Here is a 21,624-nt window from a genome sequence, read left to right as displayed (position 1 = left end):
ATTATTTTTGTGAAACGCCCTTTGCATTTCCTCAGCTGTAATTGAAATATCTGCTCAAAGGAAAAAGTCTCTGAGGACATATGCGTTAAATAGGTATGCAAAAATCACGAAGCGCACCTTTAATGCCTAAAGTAACAATCATTTCAAACCTTTATTTCAAACTGAGTTGATTAACCATTTATTTGATATTTAAGAGTTAATAAATGTTCATAGTACACAGTGTTTAAAAAGGTTTCTTGGCATATGAGACATGTGTGTATATGTGTGTGTGTGTGTGTATGTGTATGTGTGTGACCTATAGTCCTTAATATACAATCCATGCTGCTAGCTTACATTCTGCATTGCTTAAAGGTCATTATTATTTACACTCACTTCATCCTTTTATTTTCTCGCAACGCAACAAATTATACGTCATTCACTCTCTCACTCACTCATTTTCTACTGCTTTATCCGAACTTCTCGGGTCACGGGGAGCCTGTGCCTATCTCAGGCGTCATCGGGCATCAAGGCAGGATACACCCTGGACAGAGTGCCAACCCATCGCAGGGCACATACACACTCTCATTCACACACACTACGGACAATTTTCCAGAGATGCCAATCAACCTACCATGCATGTCTTTGGACCGGGGGAGGAAACCGGAGTACCCGGAGGAAACCCCCGAGACACGGGGAGAACATGCAAACTCCACACACACAAGGTGGAGGCGGGAATCGAACCCCCAACCCTGGAGGTGTGAGGCGAACGTGCTAACCACTAAGCCACCATGCCCCCCATACGTCATTTAAACACAAGATATTATTATATGTTATGAGCTCCAGATAAAACTTTTGTTTTTGATGAACCCAGTCCAGTTCAAGTCCCTCAGAAACCTCTGACAAATCCAGGGCTGTTTGTGTTGCTCTGTATTGCTGCTGTACTTTCTGCTGAATGAGTGCATGAAATCACATTGTAGTGTCTTTATCACCACGTTTGTGTGTGTGTGTGTGTGTGTGTGTGTGTGTGTGTGTGTGTGTGTGTGTGTGTGTGTGTGTGTAAACTTGTTGGGTTTCTCTTAAGGTTTTTTAGGCCGTTCCAGTTTGTGACAGGACTCAGTGCTGTCTGAGTCGCTGTGGTGCTTCCTGTCGTGTGACTGCTCGGGTTTACTGCAGCGGTTCCAAGAGGGAGAGCGCAGGTAGCTTCCTCTGCCTGGGTAGTGGTGATAACCTGACAACACACACACACACACACACACACACACACACACACACACACACAAAATAGTCAGATACCATCTTTTTATGCTTTCACACTCTAACATAAGCTCATGTCCTGGATTTTAGAAAACCTTTTTAGCCGAATTGTCCATCACAACCTACTTAATAAAGACTTCCTCTCAGCCTTTCCCTCAGTTCCATCTGATTCCCTCTGACTGCTTGAGGATTAAACACAATTTGCTCTTATTCAGTTTATTAGTGTGGCACTTTTAACAGCTGCCATTGTCTCAAAGGATCTTTACATAAATATAGAAACAGAATACAAATGTTAAAGTTTAAAATTAAGTTACTATTTTCACTTAACATCTATCCACAATGACCAAGCCTGAGGTGATGGTGGTGAGCAAAAACTCCCTGAGATGATATGAGGAAGAAACTTGAGAGGAACCAGACTGAGAAGTGAACCTCATCCTTATTTAGGTGACACTGGACAGGAAATAATGTCCTTTATACAACAGTTTGTAATGGAGTGGATTTAAGCAACAAAGAGCTCCTGAGTTTCCGAGTTCACCATAGACCCTAATAAACACTGTTTCCTTCCTTCCGAAGTCTTCAACCGATAAAGATCCGACGACAAAGCTGACCGACGCAACACTAGTTTGAATACTGCATGACAATATGGTGTCTTATTGTCTATCATCAGTTTGTGGTTTGTTTCTTGATTGATAGATATATGTGATAATAATAAAACAGATACATGAACCCATTATACACATATAGTAAATAAATAAAATATTAGAAAGATAAGATATTCTAAACAAATATAAAGACAGAGAGAACAGGCCATGTACTAATGATTCTTTGGCTGAATCAGGACCAAGTGGATCTCAGGGAAACAGGATATTTTTACTTTCATCACGTGGTCAGATATGAAACGTGAAGCAATATAAAAACCGGATTGCGTTCACACCACAACTCCACTCCACTATAAAGTGTTGTAGAAAGGACTTTATTTACATCGACATCATTTCCTGTGAAGTGTCACCTAAATGAGGATGAGGTCCTCTTCTGAACCTGGTTCCTCTCAAAGTTTCTTCCTCATAACATCTCAGGGAGTTTTTTCTCATCATCGTCACCTCAGACTTGATCATTAGGGTTAAATGTAAGAGATAAAAACCAATTTATTTCTGAGCTTTAAAATGTGCATTCTATCTTTGTATCTTTATGTAAAGCTGATTTAAGACAAGATCTCTAGTTAAATGCTCTATAGAAATAAATTGAATCAAATATATTTGTGAAATTACTTATTTAAAATCCTTACAGTTTGACCCAAACCCCACAGGTTTAAATGTGAATACAGATACAGATAGCTGCACTGCGTAGTAGTACACTGTACATAAATTAATAGATAAAACAGAAGGAAATAAAATAAAAGTTCTTATACATGTAAAAACAAAACACTTATACATACAATTTGGATATTTTCACTATTAATATACACTTTCATAATTAGAACAATAATAATAAATATAATTATCTGTGAAACCAAACTCACGTCACGTGATCGTTTTGACAATTTACGGAAAGGGTGTAAAAACTTTTGCACTTATTTGTTAGCACATTAACTAATTAATTTTCTTCATCCAAATCACATCTATTGCTTTTGGCTGTATGGGGAATATATATATATAATATATACATAAGTACATAATACGATACATAATACGACCACAAGATGGCGCTCTACATTAATGAATTCTCAAAAAGTTAAAACCAAAATAATCCTGAACTCTCTGAAAGTTCTACTGAGCAAAAAAAAATTTTTTTTTTAATTGTTACACAATAATACATTAATTAATTAAGTTAATTAGTTCCTACACGATGTTCCTGCTACCTTGCTGCATTGCATTGTGGGATTTTCACAAGCACATTGGATATTATCTGTTGTTCTTTATACTGTAAGTAGGGTGCTTTTTTTTTAGAGAGGGGGTTAATTCAGACAATAGAACAGTTAGAAAAAGAGCCACTTTTTACATTCTAATTAAATGAAAATAGAAAATATTTTTATATCATGTAGGAGAACTCCGCGTAGGATTTTTGTCCATTGTGAGTTGGCTTACACAATGTGATTCCTTCTCTTCACTTCATTCTCATGCATTCCATACCAAGACACAGTCTGTAACACTAAGACACAATGGGCTAACTTTTTTTAATTAACGAGGAATAATAAATCATGTCTTACTGAGATTTATGAAGTCAGGTGTGAGGTCTAATAAATATTTCACACCGATGTAGAACTGCATCTTAGGAGCACTGAGCCATGTAGGGTTTTGTGTGCAGGTGCTTTAGATTGGTCATCGTGTGTAGACAGTTGATCAGGTAACACTTGGAATTCCAGTCAGCTCCTTCAAGTTCATTCAAGTACATCGCTCGGGCATTTGAGTGACGGCTCATGAATATGGACGCTGTAACGGTCTCATCTCATACTGAAACTCGTCTTTTTTTCTCATTGTCTCACTCTCTCACTGTCTCACTGCCTCAATCTCATATTGTTTTGCTCTTTCACTGTCTCACTCTCTCACTGTCTCACTGCCTCAATCTCTTATTGTCTTGCTCTTTCACTGTCTCACTGCCTCAATCTCTTATTGTCTCACTCTCTCACTTTCTCAATGCCTCAATCTCTTATTGTCTTGCTCTTTCACTGTCTCACTCTCTCAATGCCTCAATCTCTTATTGTCTTGCTCTTTCACTGTCTCACTCTCTCACTGCCTCAATCTCTTATTGTCTTGCTCTTTCACTGTCTCACTCTCTGAATGTCTCATTGTCTTGCTCTCTCACTCTCTAACTGTCTCACTGTCTTGCTCACTGACTGTCTCACTGTCTTGCTTTCTCAATGTCTCATTGTCTTGTTCTCTCACTCTCTCAATGTCTCATTGTCACTCTCTCACTCTCACTGTCTTGCTCTCTCACTTTCTCACTACCTCACTGTCTTGCTCTCTCAATGTCTCATTGTCACTCTCTCACTCTCACTGTCTTGCTCTCTCTCACTTTCTCGCTGTCTCACTGTCTTCTTCTCTCAATGTCTCATTGCCTTACTTTCTCACTGTCTCACTCTCTTACTGTCTCACTGTATTGCTTTCTCAATCTCTCACTGTCTTGCTCTCTCAATGTCTCATTGCATTACTATCTCACTGTCTCACTCTTACTGTCTCACTGTCTTGCTTTCCAATCTCTCACTGTCTTATTGTCTTACTTTCTCACTGTCTTGCTCTCTCACTGTCTCATTATCTTACTCTCTCAGTGTCTCATTCTCTAACCGTCTCACTGTCTTGCTCTAAATAGAAAAAAAAATTGATGTTGTAAAAACATTTATGTTTTTAATGATTTAAGGTTATTTCTGTGTGAAATCCCTTTTCTATTGAATAAGACATAACATTCGCAGCTTGGCAAGTTGTTACTATAGAAACAATACAGTTGCCGTTTAAAAAAAAAAAGAAAGAATGAAACTTTCTGAACCGATCAGTCGTTAGCAATGAGGTTTCTTATTTATAGCTTGAAAAATATCAATAGCTGTCTTGAGCTGTTTGCTTCCAACATTCGCGAAACTAAATTTAGGTCCCAAGATGAACAGGAGTGAACGTTGGCCGTCAGCTGACGAGGGAAAAGAACGGGGTTTAAGGAGAGCAACAGTGAAAATTCATCAGGTGGATGAAACTCAGACACAGAGAGCTGAAAAACAACTTAGAGGAAGTCCACATTTATAATCACACATTTAAAAAATGTCGTGGTCTTAGACTATTTTTGATGCTTATGGTCCTGAGCTCTGGGTCAATGCTGCTCAACAAACAGGCTTTTAACTTGGAGGTGTTTTGTGATGCTTGGTCTTGGTCTTTGCAGAGATTTTCCAAACTGTTTGTAATAAAAACCTGAAAGGATTTGATGCTTTTCAATCTTGATCTCTTGACCTCAGCCTCTCTTGAGACTCGACCATATCTGGATCTTGGCTAATCCTAGTCTTAGATTTGACCTTGGTGATTTTCACTACAGCTGTATTTCTAAAGTTCGGATCACTCTACATTCCAACCAACACAATCTTGCTGTAGTTCTTAACAAACATCTAACAGACTAAACTCTGTTTCTTCTTTAGGCATCCAATCTTTTGTATCCACAGACACCACTCAGGTGCTTCTTTGGATAATTTCATCTGTGGACACTGTGCCATCTGACCCTTGTATGTAACTGGACTAGAACTCAGCTGCATGACTAGTTTTCCTCCTCCTCAAGTTCTCCTATTTCTCTCTATTGCTGCTTTACCTCCATGAACATCCTGTTCCTGACCACATGAGTGAAAACTCACAAGCCAAAATATGACCTGAGGGCATCTTCTCTAGTGTGGCAAGAACTCGATCCACCATCCCTCAGGGTGGAAACGTCAAGACTGTCCTGGGACCCAAGTGATAGAATGAAACATCTGAGTCTTCAAATGAAGACTGAATTCTTCCATCTTCACCAATTAGCACCTTAATTGATTAAAACATATCTTTTGACTTCCTTATATCTTGTTTTCATTTCTTCCAGATTTTTTTCCTTTTTTTTAATCCCCAAGACTTTCAGCACTCGAAGCCGCTCTATAAAAAGCTGTCTGGATGCAAGAGGAGTTTTTTTCATCTTTCTGGCATTCACGTCTTGCGCGTCTCACAGGACCAGCCTCATGACTGTGATCCGGTTTCTGCTCTTTAGAAACACTGTACGCTGTTAAACTGCACTTTTATTTGATTCGAATGCCATTTAATCTACAAAGAGAGAACAGTGAGTCAGGCTTCCAACTGCTCCCAAACACACGTCATATGTTGTCTGTGTATTTTCTCTGCTTTGTCCCATATGACGGCCATTAGAAAGCCTGCACGCTTCAGCTGATGCGTAGGAAGATAAAATGCTGCCGTAGGGATGGACAGACGAGCTCCCAAGTCCACATCCGTTTTTACATGACGACTGAAACGCTGCTGGAATCGAAATACAACATTCCCTTCTTGTGGGTTTTTTTTTTTTTTTACTTTTTATCGTCAGATAAAAACGGGTATATACCGTATCCATCTTGATCGAGATTATCTGTACTTCAACTGTACTACGTTAATTCCAGATTAAGCAAAGACTCGAATAAAATGAGGTATCCCGTTTACCTCTCTAGAAGCAATGATTTCTGTCTAATTTAAAAAAAATATATAACATTAGCTAGCTAGGTTCAAGTAAGTTCTTTGCGGAGCTGGGAATCGAACCCCCAAACCTGGAGGTGTGAGGCGAACGTGCTAACCGCTAAGCCACCGTGCCCCCCCTTCACTTTATCAGTTAAAACAGGATTTTAACTCAGACTGTATCAGAATAAAATTTATAGCTATTTATCTTTATGCTCATTTTTGTAGTACATTTGTCTTGATGCCCACTGGAGCAGAAAGGGTTAAGGGCCTTACTCAAGGGCCCAAAAGTAGCAGCTTAGCAGTGCTGAGGCTTGAACCCTGATCATCTGATCAACAACCCAGAGCCTTAAATGCTTGTGGCACCATGCACATACTACTTCTTTAAGTGTTCAAAATCAAGTGTCACTGACTGCAATGATCCTCCAGAGAGGACTGTACGATACACATAACTGTTACTATAGAAACAATAAATTACACCAAGCTTCATTATTACCAACCAGTGATTTGCATCTGTAATGTTCACTATAATGTGTCCAAATTATAAACAGGATGAATCCTCGGACATGAAGATTAAAAACCCAGCGATAGCACGAAACAATGACGGTCACGTTTGGATGATTGAAAGACGAGGGGAAGGTGATTCAACTTGAATCAGTCTGGAGTGTTGGAGTGGTTTTGGATGTGTGTCTGTGTCCTAGACAAGGTCACACTCATGCCTCCACCCATGGCTTCCGTGAGGCACTCAACAGGAAGAGCTTGATGTTGGCTCTCTTATGGATGTCCAATTAAACCCATTAGCCATGTGTAAAAACTTCCATTTACCACATGAGAGGCTAGACAGTGGAAGCCATACTGTAACTGCTCCAATAAAACCATCTGAAGTGTGTGGTGTGTAGGCGGTGTTTGGCTTCATTTCCCTGATTCTTCCTCCTCCTCCTCCTCCTCCTCCTCCTCCTCCTCTACACTTTCACCTGTGCAGTGAGGAGCTGCCACATTTCTCCAGGCTCATTTCAGATGCATCTGTTTTCTCATGAAGTGAGGAAACATGCTACAGTAGCATAGACGCCATTGTTTAGTCTGGAGACTTGGACTTTCTGACTATTTTGTACGGCTTTAACGATTTATTTGACCTTTCAAATTATTTCCAGAATTAGATGGAAAACATTATAAATTTAAAGTGGTCTGTGGGCCACATTGTACACTGTAAACACACTCTGTATCAGTCATATTCACCTTTTTCTGTCTAACAATACCCAACACCTCATTATTGCATGATATTGCCAATGTTACATCTGCTGCGGCGCTCAGCTGTTTCCGAACGCTGACAGAATGGTGCACGGCTATGTGTAATAGCTATCGAGTGCGCTGTATAATTAGGTGGTGGATAAAAACCCCTCTTTAGCGAGCCTCTCTACTGTAAAGAGTCTGTCTGACTGCTTTTCCTCTCCTATGCTCTCTTTATAAGCCTCTCCACATGTCACAGTTGTACCCCGTGCTTGGGAATGGAGCTGTTTATACTACTGCTGCATGCTGCGTGCTGGAAAACCTTCAGCGTTAGCAGAACTAGCAGCCTGACAGAGTGTGTAATTTGTGTTGCTGGTTGCATACAGCAGCTTTGCTGTCACTGATGGATATAATAAAATACACCACACATCGTGGAGACACAGTTTAATAAAAAACAAGTGTAACATTCAGTGTACTCATAAATTTTGATCAATATGTCAGATTGGTAAGCTGGTCTTAGCTAAATGATTAGCGTTATTTTTATTCATTCAATGCACAGCAAGAGATTCTGTGCTCTATAAATGATTTATTCTGCCTTGCTGGAGTTCATCATCTGACTTTTATGTAAATATCGTTCATATTTTAACTTAAATACTCAAGATTAGAGTATTCGATAAGAATAGAAATTTTAGGTGTATGTATACAGTAGCAGTTATTAAGCGCTGCTTTCTGTGTTTAGGAGCAAAAATAAAAACTAATGAAAAAAAAATGTATAAATCTATTGCAAGAGCATTTACACATGTGGATCAGAAATGTACACGATCCTTGAGAAACTAAATGTCATTGAGTTACTGCAACTTTAAATAATATTTTAGATATAATACCTTTCTTTCTAGTATCTAACAAATACGTTCATGAACTCCTTTTTTATAGGATGCCATTTCTTGTCGTTCACCTTGTCTTATTTATCTTCATTTCTGGTTTTCTTTTAAGTTGTTACTATTAAACAATTGCATAATTGAAATAAATAAAATTTTATTTAAATTTATTTGTACATCACTTTGACAGTAAACAGAATTTATAAGATGTTATGCAGTAACTCATCAGAGTTACCACTGTTGGGCCCTTAACAAGGCCCTTAATGATATGGTGCTATGCTATGGCTGACCTTTTCTCTATGATTTTTTGTCCCGTGACAGTAAAATAAAAGCATAACATGGTGCTGGGTAATTAAAGGGTTGCAGAACCATACAGTATCAGAAGAGCAGGGAGCTGTAGCATGAAAAGTGCTGCTACGGTGACGGATACACATTCCTCATGTGCATATTCACACATACACACACACACACACACACACACACTACAGGACAGATGGCTGTTTTCTGTACTGTTTGTTAACTACAAAGCTGTCACATTCTCTCAAACACAGTTGGGGGTTCTACTGAAATCAGACTTCTCCAGATTGGATTGCTTCCATTCTTTCTAATCACTATTTAAAACCTACTGTAAGAACTATAAACCAAACATGATGACTTCATTCTGCAGCTTGAAGAAACAACGTAGCCGCAAAAGACACGGCTTTTATATAAAGAAACAGCAGCTACGATAACTGATAACTGAAAAAGGTTTTTATGCATTAATTATGCCATTACGCTATTTTTTCAACCGATCAATAAACAAATACTGAAACTCATTCATCACTCATTCATCACTTTTTTTTAGTAAAGTTCTGTGCAAATTTTGCATAAGTAAATAAGTAAATAAATAAAATTTTTTGCTGGATTCAGTGTGTAGGTCGAGTAAGTGCGTGCCTGACACAGCTCATTTGCATATTGGCCCGCCCACAAAACCCCATAAAAGGTCATGTGTACAGAGAGCTGGGGCACGGAATGAATGATCATAGGTAAAAGATATTTTGTCATACTTCTATGCCACCAATATTTTGAATCCTATGTAATATAATCATAATAATAAATACATGCTAAACCTAAAATAAACAGTATGTTCCAGATATAAAAGAGCAGTGATCCATACAAGTGATTTAAAATTTATTAGTAGAGTTTTAGATTTAGGAGCTTGATTAGAATAGAAAAAGTTTCCTGAATATATAAAATTATTGGCACCTTTCACCTTCAAAATAATTGGAACAAAATAATTATATATTTATGCATTAAATAAATACATTTTCCTATAATTACATTTTATTATACCTGATCTGTTTTTTTAAGGTTTTGTAGAATACTTCTGATTAATTAATTCTGGTATATTATAATTTTATTACAGTTGAATATTTTATTAGCATATATTTATAATAAACTGATGAAGCCATCAACAGTGAGAGAGCCTTACAGAGCGTACGATGGACTCACCTGCAGGTGACTCTGGGTTTTCCTCATCAGAATCGACGAATACCTCAGTCAGCTCCTGGTCGGACATGTCCGTGAGTTCTGTCAGGTCAAGCAAGTCGAAGTGAACCTCGAGAGATGAAACGCTGCTAAGGGGCTCTGCAAAATAACATTGTCAGGATTTAAAGATAGTCACTGACTCATTTTGATAGCTTTCTTTATTAAAGACAAGTCATAATTTTTGGCTTTTGTGGGACATCTGAGAAAGAAATTCCTGTTGTCACTTATGTTACAGCAGCTGTAAGCACTGCTCCCTCACTAAGACACTTAATTGCTGTTGTGTTACAAAGAAACACAAAACACAAAGTATTATTACAAGATCGAAAGCTCTAACGCTGGACTCGTCTTTTTTTCTCTTTCACTGTCTCACTCTCTCACTGTCTCATTGTTTTTCTCTCTTACTCTCACTGTCTCACTGTCTTGATCAATTACTGTCTCACTGTCTTGCTTTCTCAATGTCTCATTGTCTTGCTCTCTCACTCTCTCACTGTCTTGCTCTCTCAATGTCTCATTGTCTTGCTCTCTCACTCTCTCACTGTCTCACTCTCTTACTGTCTCACTGTCTGGCTTTCTCACTCTCTCACTGTCTTGCTCTCGCAATGTCTCATTGTCTTGCTCTCTCACTCTCACTGTCTCTCTGTCTCATTCTCTCTGTCTTCCTCTCTCACTGTCTCATTGTCATACTCTCACACTGTCTCACTCTCTTACTGTCTCACTGTCTCGCTCTAAATAGAAAAAAAATGTATTTTGAAAAATTGAAAGTATTTTTACAAGATCGAAAGCCCTGACACTGGAAACTCCTTCAAAAAAATGTTACTATGTAAATTAGGTAATTTTTGTTATATATGCATATTTTTACTGTTTATTATTTACATTATTCATACATCATATATCATTCATACAAAACAGTTCGACCAACCAGAATCAAGAATTAGAAAATCTTTCATGCTTCATTCTTTCCATTTTGACAAAGAAACCTGCTGGAATTTTTGGATTTTGTTGATTTAAAAAAAATGTTCTTTTTTATATGACAGGTTCCTGCATAACGACCGTTTTTAAGCCGCTAATGTTCTCCGTTGGTCTTAAACCCTAATGTTTTTCATTTTGTGTGGAAAAAGAAAGAAGACAAGAAGACAGGTATGGAACCAGACAAAATCTCAAGGCTTTGAAGACTCGTAATGAGTCTTCATTCCCTGGGGGGTGAACCAGACATAGAAGATGAGCCATTGCAGCAATTTTTTTTTTTTCGTTCTGCTTCTGGAAGCCCTCTTTCTTCACTCAGTCATAGAAGCATGCATGCATAAGGTATGTGCTCACGGCAAGGGTCGGGTTTAATGAAGGCCAGGCTGTTCGATTAGCAGAGCCTGGAGCGAAGCCTGCTGTCCTTTTGATGATATAGATGATGATGGAAAGTCAGAAGTCAGTTAGTGAGACTTATCATTTGGTCCAGTAGTTTAATCAGCTCCATATTTTTATGGATTTTTCATCTCCATCCTGGTAACGATCATGTAAATTTTTGGTGTGTTAAGAGCGTTTGAAGGATCATAAGGCGATACTGAATATGTGTTCAACCAGAGAAGATAGAAGCAAAACAATTGACTGATTCCTGCCTCCATCCTGTGTGTATGGAGTTCTTCCTGTTCTACATGTTCTTCCTGTGCATTTGGGGTTTCCTCCAGGTACGCTGCTTTCTTTTCCCAGTCTAAAGACAAGCCTTGTAGGATGAGTGGCATTTCTACATTTTGTGTGTGAGTGTGTATATTTTGCCCTGCATTGGGTCCCTTGTCTCCAGGCTCCACCAGACTCCAGACTCTGGATATAACCCTGTGTAATGGATGTGTGATAGTGCATGGATATGGATGGATTACGACCGACAATAAATGTGCTTTTCCACTATTTAGACTTTAGTGTTTTGTTTAGTGTCTGAACAATGAACATTGTCTCAAAGCAGCTTTACAGAAGTATAGAAATGTTTAATTTTGAAATTATTATTTATCCCTGACATTTATTCCTAATGGAAGGGAAAAACTCCCTGAGATTATATGAGAACGAAACCTTATGAGGAATCAGACTCAGAAGCAAACCTCATCCTCATTTGTCTGACACTAGACAGGAAATTATGTCAATGTAAATAATGTCCTTCAAGATCTACCAGACTAGTTAGTTCATGGTCTCACTAATGTTATAGCATCTCTAATCACTCACTAAACTTTATATTCTTTCAGGAAGTTAATACAACAACAACAAAATCGGCTATTCGTGTTACAAAGACTTTCTCATGAGAAAAAAAACGTCCCTGGACTGTTACAAAGCACTGACAGACTCCATCTGAAGACATCTTAAGAGAGAAAGTTTCACCATATCAATTATTTAATGATTTTTATTACTGCTCAGATGACGTGTATTTTATTTGTTTGCTTGTTTGTTTGTTAATTCTGAGCTTTTGTTATATGGCCCTACAATCCTGTGAAATTTATACTCACATATTCATATATTCATATAATTTCTATCGTTAGAGCTTCCATCATAGAAAACGCAACCTTCTGACCAATTCGTATCAAGAATTAAACACTGTACGTGTGGTTCATAATGTGTTTGCGTTTTTTATTGTTCTTAAAACCTAGATTTATTTTGATACCTTCACATTTGTACTAAGTGTGAGGAACAGAGACGTCTTAGGATGTGGATGTCAGTGAAGGGTTTGTAGATTGTGCTATACCTGCTGACTGAGAGAGAGAGAGAGAGAGAGAGAGAGAGAGAGAGAGAGAGAGAGAGAGAGAGAGAGAGAGAGAGAGAGAGAGAGAGAGCTTCTAACCCACTCCTGTCTTTTACTAAACCCCCTGAAGAAGAAGATGGTGAAAAAATGAAGACAAAGTGAGCCAAAAATCATAAATAAGAAAGTAATCAAGCCTGAGAATTAGATTGAGGAGGAATTAGATTTAAGCAATGCACTGTGTCCTCATTCTTCTCTTATCCTCCTTCTTTTAAACAGATTCTGCAGCATCAACTATGTTATTTCACAAAACACGCATCCCTCCTTCCCTCCCTCCTTCCCCGTCTCTCTCTAAATTTCCCTCTACAAACCCGCCCTGCTTCTGCTGGAATAATTAATCACTAACGCTTTTTCCCTTCCAGCATCTACATCATCTACTACAGAAGAGATGAAGAACGAAGGTTGTTCCTATCAGAACCAATTATTAAAATTACAGAAAGATTGAAATACAGAGCTCACACAGAACAATCAAATCCGAGCAAAAGCTGGGCGTGTGGTGATGTACTCGTCTTTGTCTTTTATAGACCGAATTGTGCCAAGATTCTCTTCTGGCAGCTTCTGCTGATGTTGGCGGTCTTGATAATGCACCTATTTCAGTGTTCTCAGTAGGATCTAATGATGATGAGGCTTAAAAAAACCCAGATGTGTTGATCTGATTATACACACAATCCCAGTAGATCTTTGTTCTAGATTATTATAGAGCTGGGGTAATAAGTTCACATTGCAAAATAGTTTTGTAGAATTTAAATGTTAGTAACAATATAAAATAAATAAGTAAGTAAGTAAGTAAGTAAGTAAGTAAGTAAGTAAGTAAATAAATAAATAAATAAATAAATAAATAAATAAATAGAAATAAGAAGCAGAATCACTTTTATAACCAGATATTGTGGGTTTACATGTTCAAGGAATTTGTCTTGGTGTACTGGTGCATAGTAATAAAGCAAAGAATCATACAGTAAATATGAAGAAACTACAAGCTATAAAAACTATGAGTATAAACATGAAAATTACGAAAATAAACATTAACTGTATAAAAGTGAAAGATGTGCTAAAGTGGAACATTGCATTTAGTTTTATTTTGTCCTGCCCTAAATAAGCAGCTTCACATAAGAGATATTTACATACTGTACAGTCCACAAGACACTATAATAACTGAATCTACACAAACAAATAAGTTCAGACGTTTACACACGCTCCATTTTTAATCCTTGGTCTTGATACCCGGAAGATCAGCCACTGTTTTGCAAGAGTTGAACACAAGTCCCTGATTTGTCCTGAGCACATAATCTGCACACTGTTCTTAAAAAAAAAACAACCTTCAGCTCCTGTATATTCGTTGCTTTACCAACATTACCAACAAGGTTAAAGTGTATGTAACGGTTTGAACCGGTTCATTTGTGTAAGTTCACTTATTGTGGACTGTAAACAATATGTAAACATCAGTTATGTGAAATAGCTTTTTTAGGACTAAATAAAGCTAAATGGAATTTTATGATCCCTTTAATTATTTTATAACTATTACATAACATTTTGCAGTTTCTTCATAATGTATGTAAACTTCTGACCCCTCGACTGTATATATGAGACGAACACAGAAGAGCTAATATCATTACAATTTCCAGTCGAACTACACCTCAAAAACCAGGGCCCTAAAGATTGTTAGTGAACAAATGAGACACGTTCTACTTCAGTTTCTCAGACATTGGATGGGAAATAAGGTCACTGTGGTGCACAAGAAAGGAAACAAGTAAGAAGGAAGAAACAGCTTTGGTCTCATTTCCTACATATGAGATTAAAGGGAAGAGATAAGACAAGCTTCAAATAAAATAAAGGTGTTTTCAGAGAGATAACCAAATCGAGGTGGATGTGTTTTGAGGTCTGTTTGGAGCTCTGGATGTGTCATTACAGAGTAGGAGTGTGTCATGGAGATCAGACAGATGATAATAAACAATAATGAGACTGGAGCAGAGCTGAGAGGTCATCATCGGGGCAAGCACTGAACCACAAAAGGCACGGGATCGGCTTTGATACTACAGACGTGACCCTGGAATCAATGAGATGTTGAAAACCTGCCTCGTTCTGGCAGAAAATGTGAAACCTAGTAATGAGCTAAGTAGATTTAGTATTGATTCGGACAATACATATTTAATATATTGTATATTTTCACACAGTAAACATCCTAGCCACTTTATTGTCCAGTGTCATGATGAACACGGTTTGTTTGACTTTCCTGTCAGTTGTCTCGATTTTTATTTCACTGAGCCCTCAAAGTGCCACAAAACTTAAATCTGATCTATTTTATTTTTTTTATTTTTATCCGCATTACTTTTAACTGCATTTATTCTAAAGATTTAACACTGGTTGCATAAACCAGTTCCTCAGCTTTAAATATGGACTATTCAAGTAAATTCTATTAAGTGACATCAAATTTATCAAATGCTTATATTATAGAATGTTTTAAAAATGATTTATTTTATTTCTTTATTTTTTTTATACTCACAATAAAGCTCCAATAAAGCTCTTTTTTTTTTAACAGTATCTAGTTGTGGTGTATTAATGATAGATCGTCTTTTTTTTTTTATAATGGTAGCTACACTAGCCGGTGAGTCTCGGTGATCTAACAGATTATTATATTATACACACATACAGATGAGTATATTTTATCCAACATTTCTGTTGAATTCTCAGTTTCTGTATATTTCCATCTATAGATACAAAATAAAAGTTGTTTTACACTTTGGTTAAGTTCTGAATTTTAAGACAGTAAGCTAACTGTTACAACTATTAGCTAAATGTTTGAGCTTGTGTCTGAACTCAAATCTTATAGACATGAATTATTTCTTATGGTTCCTTTGTTATATCTGTGACACTATACTGTATCTCAGGCAGGGAGCTAGATTGGACAAGTAAGCATTAGTGATGTCACTAGCTAGTTGGCTTATAATTTAGCATCACAATTTAGTTAACTCTGGAGCACCACTATCAATTATTACTGTATTTATAATTCCAGTGAGCAAATAAATAAATCAGATATTTATCACTTGTGTATTTATCAATACCGTATGCAATAGTGTGGTATATTTCTTAAATAATGGAAGAGATTATATGTGGTTTAAACCCCTTTCTCTCTTGTCTCCAGTCTGATCTCGGGTGCAAGGCAGGTGCTGGTACCGACCCACTTGGAATGAACAAGAAGATAAAGCCTGCCTTGTTAGTGTTGTGGCTTTGCTGTATGTATCGGAGCACCAGAGCATGTAGTCACACAATGGTTCCTTTTATCCCTGGGCTTTGGATGACCCAGACACAGTGGATAGTGTGTACAAATTTGGCTTAAATGTATAAAGCCTTGAGGCACAGTTCCTCTCTTACTCTCTTTTACTCTAACTCCAACTTTATAATAAAGGATAGAATAGGAAGATAAAGCCGAGCGCAGGAATTACATACACATTATCCCTGCTGAATGCAATAGATCTGTATACACTGACCTGACTATCACACCCTTACGTACTTGTTAAACATTCCCTAGGAAGGCTGTGCAGTAGATGTTGGTGCAACTCTTTAGGGACTTCATTCCCTAAAAAACAAAGACATTCTATAACCTGTGTGTGATGGTCAGGTGTCCACAAACATTTGGCCATATAGTGTAAATCATTTTACATTTTTTAATTACTGTTAATGTATTCAAGCTACTTGAGTCCACACTGAAGATACTTTTTCCAAACTGAAGATAAATCAAATAAAAATAAATTTATTTTATTTTATTGTGCAGCTAATTTATTGCACAAAATGTAAACATATTCCATAAAAAGACATTTTCTTTTCTCTTCGTAAACTGTTATTACTAAGAAATGGTTAGCATTACTTAAATCAACAATCAAAAACAAAAAAGAGACTCTGGCCTCATGTCATTTTGAAAACTTTCTACAGTAGCTAGCTAGTTCTGATGCGCTACTCTGAAAAACTTGAATAACTGAGAATAACTGTGAATAACTAAGCTAGTTACAAGAAAATATAAATAGTTTAAAATTCCACCAAAAAATTTAGCAAACTACATTCTAATATTTTAATACCTACACTCTCCAGAAGAAAGTGTCTCCAAAGGCTAGACACTCTACTAATATTTAAAGCTCAAGTCACTCAACCCCATCAAACTGTATTTATCTGAAGTAACCTAGCAACATGTGGCTACTGACATTAGCATGCTAGATACCCGACAAAGTGATGGTTAAAATAACGCTTCTTTGGGGTAACAGTAAACTGTGAATCCCTAAACTAACATCACCGAATTTAGGAATTGACCCAAAAAAAAGGCGATCCAATCTTCCCACTTTTAACCCCAGAACTTACGCCGTCTATCAGTGACATGCAGCAGGCTTGGGGTGTGTCCGGGAATGACTCTGTCCTCCTCAATTCTGGGATGCTGGGAATGTTCTTTTGATAGTTCTCCTGACATCGAGGGCTTCAGCAGATTCTGTCCTTTTTTAGTGTCATCTGAAAGAGAAGTGATAAAAAAAGGTTTTCCTAAGTAGTGCGGTTTTTGTGCTGATGAACCGATTTTGTGTCTGTGTTTAATATTTTCATTTCTGGTTTCCTATGCTACAAATATTTTGCCTGCTTTTCAGTGCATTAGCAAAGACATGCACAGAGCCTGTTCCTTAAGTGGCATTTAACTGACATTTAATCAAATTGTTGGAAAAGTGACATGCATTGACTCCACCCACTATTTATACTGTATCATGTAAAATAGACACGCTCATATTGTAGAGTTTTACCTTCTTAGCACTGCAGCTGTATTCATAATGACTTTCCTGTGCTCATTCCAGGACTCAGGACCTCAATATCCTTTCGTTTTCTTACTACCTGTATACTGTAATGATTTGTAATCCCACTATCTGGTCTCAGAGGTTTCTCCACCCAGGTGTCTGATTGTTCTCAAAGTTTTTTCCTTTGGTATCTCAGGAGGTTTTACTCACCATGATCACCTCTGGCTAAATTTACAAATGAAAGCAAATTACACCCGGAAGCCTCGATCCTTCGTAGACGTTGTTAGTAAAGTCAACCTAAACTTATGCTGTAAGTTCATATATGGAAATGTCTAATATATCAGGGCCATTAGGTATCTGTTTTGGAATAGCAGGTTCCACTAGTAGTTAATGCTTAAGTGGTTAAAGCTCTGTTTTTTTTTTTTATTTGAGTATCGGGGTTCATAATCTATAATGCATATTTGTGAAAACATGCAAATCTGCTCTTTTTGAACCAATCAATAGTGATAAGCTTGAGACGCTCATCAGCATACATTCTGGATGTACTTCAGTTTGGTTCCATATTCATTAGCAAAAAAATCTCAACGCATTGTTTACAGACATTTGGACTAAACTGTAGCTTAGGAAAAAAGCAAATAAATCTCAAGTCCACCACATGCTTGCCTACTACCTGTCAGGTCAGCAATAAGAGAGAGAACGCATGCTGGGCTGTGTGTATTGTGCTTCACTGTAGGCTCCAGTAAACAAGCCAAGGCAATTCTTTTTTTTAAACAGAAGCAAACAGTGGTGAGAGCTCCAGCGCTCACGCATGACTGAACCTGAATCAGACCTCCCAGTGACCGCAGTCAGATGTGTCACTGCATCCAAAACAACACTGCACACAAGATTAACATCCCTGCTACGTAAATCAAGCTGCTTCCATGATCGCTCATGTACAAGCTGATTTTATAGCTATGTTTTCGGGTCAGTAAAATTAGTCTAAAAGCCTGTTTGGTCAGTAGATCCTTCATACTGTAAATGTCTTTAAAGAACAGATTCAAACAATAGTCAAATATCAGGCTGATGGTATTGATTAAAGAGGAGATGTTTTAGAAAGTAACCAACACCATTGTGAATGATTTATTCCTTTTATATCACAGCAATTACTCAAAGATTAAGAATATTGTTTTGTAAATAAACAATTATTTTTTTTTATTTAAGTTTTTTCAACTTAATTCCTTCTATCTGTTATGTTATAGCGAATACAACCAGTCTTTCCTTTAAAAGCTTTTCTTTTTTCTCTCTGGATATAAATACGGCAAAGAAAACTGGGAAAATCCCCCATAACAGAAGAAATACTGTTAAATACTGGAAGTAAATACAAACATTTCTAAAGTGTCAATCAGACACACAGGTTTAGAGTTGGTCATAAATAAAAAGTGAAATATTGCAAAATAAAACAAAATAAAAAAAAAGATTAATTCATGTGTTTAAAAAAATACACAAGGATTGATGTGAGGGTTTAAATGAGATTTAAATCCTACATTTATTTTTAGCTGAGAGGAAAGTAGTTAGCTGAGTTATCAAAAAAAAATTACCCGCATGAGATTTGACCTGGAAACCCATTTGGAAAAGAAAATGGCAACTAAAATGACTGCAAAGAAATGATTTTGACTCTGAAAAGATTTTATGTAGAATAGAATGATTAACTATTTTCATAAAACTTCATTTATATATGGCTTTCTTTTGGTACAATCAGTTCTTGTTTTTTTAAGTGATAAATTAAAATTGTGAAAATTAAGATGCCACAAATATATACATACAACAGTTTGGTTAAATTCTAATCTAATATGTCGTTTTATTACAGTGAGCAGTAAAGATGGTGAAAACGCCAGCTATAAGTGTACAAGTGTGCGTATCTCTGTTTCTGTATATCTGAGACAGTAATCTGTAAGAAGTCATGACAATAAGTTTTAGAAAAGATCTAGTAAGGAGAGATGTTCCTTACCTGGGCTACCTGCCCCTCCTTGTGCCTCCATCCAGTACACCAAGTGTGTGAAGCTGCTGTCTACAGCAGCCGCATGTGGATGTGTGTGAACCCCAAAGCAAACGAGAGAAGGTGAAAATAAGCATCGACTGCTACTGGATTGTTACAGAGAAACACTCGCCTCTGTTTTCTCCACCTCCTGCACGCCTACTGGTCCTCCTTTCTTTCTGCACTCCCACCCATTCAGCACAGAGAGAGAGAGAGAGAGAGAGAGAGAGAGAGAGAGAGAGAGAGAGAGAGAGAGAGAGAGAGAGAGAGAGAGAGAGAGAGGTATAAATCATTGAGAGAGATGCATAAATCAATGTTACTGGAAAATGAAGAATACAGATAGTTTTAGAGAGATTAAGAGAAAGACAAACAGTAAGGCACTGCAATTGAAAACCACCCAGCGCATCACAGGAGCTTAACCGCCAGCCAGTGAGGACGTCCAAAGGAAATGCTGTCTGCGTTGAGCCACAGCATTCTTAGACTCATCTCACCCTGCCCAAAGATTGTTTGTCCCACTTGCCTCAGGTGCTTCAGGAGCCTCCGGACAAGAACCAGTAGACTGAGGAACAGCTTATTAACTAAGGCTGTAAACCAGTAAGGTGACACCTGCCCTCCTGCCCACTCCCCAGGATTTGTATGACACAAGAGCCAGAATCTGGGCAGTAAAATCACTACTGATTTTACCCTTCACACGCTGGACACAACCTCCTTCAGCTTCTCCCTTCTGACAGGCGCTATAGAACTTTGCTTGCCAAAACTGCCAGACACAGGAATAGTTTCTTTCCCCAGGCAATCACCTTGATTAACAACTCACCATAATTATATTCCCGCTTCATATCTACAAGGACTGCATTAGCAGAACTGTCAGTTATCACATCGTCCATATATGTTACACACTCCACTGCTGCTGTATATTGCACAAAACATTACACAATATTGTTATTTGCTCTACCATGCACTTTTCACACTTATGTACATAACTGACCAGCCATATATTCTGTATTGATATTTAATACTCATACTGTCTATATTGTATCACATCGTCTGCATTTCCTTGTATAGTTTGTATTATATAGGTATAGTATAGTGTTATTTATGTCTGTACTTTTGAGTCACATACAGCTGGAACCAAATTCCTTGTGTGTCTCAACCCACTTGGCCAATAAACATGATTCTGCTTCAGATTCTGATTACTGAACTCTGCATCCCAGTGACCACCCACCTCTGTATATTATGTCAATAGCACCTGTATATTTGTCCATATAATATATAGCTCAGTGTATATTTCATGTCTATAGCACCCAACCTGGATATCTGTATATCTATATATCTATATATCTATATAGCATATTCATCTGTATAATCTGTTCATACTGTAAATACTGTACTCATACTGTAAACACTGTAAATACTGTACTCATACTGTAAACACTGTAAATACTGTGCTCATACTGTAAATACTGTAAATACTATACTCATACGGTAAATACTGTACTCATACTGTAAATACTGTACTCATACTGTAATTACTGTAAATACACTCATACTGTGAATACTGCACTAATACTGTACTCATACTTTAAATATTGTAAATACTGTATTAATACTGTAAATACTGCACTAGTACTATAATTACTGTAAATACTGTACTCATACTGTAATTAATGTAAATACACTCATACTGTAAATACTGCACTAATACTGTACTAATACTGTAATTACTGTAAATACTATACTCATACTGTAAATACTGTACAGCTTGCACTGGCTACTATTTGCACTTCTGGTTAGACGCCAAACTGCATTTCGTTGCTTTGTACTCGTACATGTGTAATGACAAAATTTAATCTAATCTAATCTAATCTAACCTAATTTAGTCTAAAATGATCACACGGATTCCAGTCAAAAGATTTATTTAATGTTCACTTCAAACATCAGAATGATGGAAAATCTCAGTGTTTAATCCTGACTTTAATCATGGCATGCTTATTGCTATCAGAAAGTCTAGTTTAATTATTTCTCAAATTGCTGACTTCTCACACAAAGAAGAGTC

The 21,624-nt window shown here is 37.3% G+C and overlaps 1 protein-coding gene across 2 annotated transcripts; it reads right to left on the bottom strand.

Annotated features, from left to right (window-relative positions):
- Window positions 1-960: 960 nt before the first annotated feature.
- LOC113650754 (dysbindin domain-containing protein 1) lies at window positions 961-19,743 on the bottom strand. Of its 2 annotated transcripts, XM_027159255.2 has the most exons (5): window positions 19,545-19,743; window positions 17,142-17,285; window positions 16,303-16,368; window positions 9,986-10,120; window positions 961-1,207 (listed from the first exon to the last, which is right to left on the bottom strand). In XM_027159255.2, the coding sequence occupies exons 1-5, from the start codon at window positions 19,573-19,575 to the stop codon at window positions 1,056-1,058; spliced, it is 528 nt and encodes a 175-aa protein (XP_027015056.1). In that variant the 5' UTR covers window positions 19,576-19,743; the 3' UTR covers window positions 961-1,055. The 2 variants fall into 2 exon arrangements, with proteins under 2 accessions (XP_027015056.1, XP_027015057.1); XM_027159256.2 differs by lacking the exon at window positions 16,303-16,368 and having other exon boundaries at window positions 19,545-19,740.
- Between the last annotated feature and the right edge of the window lie 1,881 nt (window positions 19,744-21,624).

Source organism: Tachysurus fulvidraco, chromosome 13 (genome assembly GCF_022655615.1).
Source record: "Tachysurus fulvidraco isolate hzauxx_2018 chromosome 13, HZAU_PFXX_2.0, whole genome shotgun sequence".
Classification (NCBI taxonomy): Eukaryota; Metazoa; Chordata; class Actinopteri; order Siluriformes; family Bagridae; genus Tachysurus; species Tachysurus fulvidraco.
The sequence above is the reverse complement of the archived record's forward strand: the minus strand, read 5'-3'. Positions and strand labels throughout refer to the sequence as shown.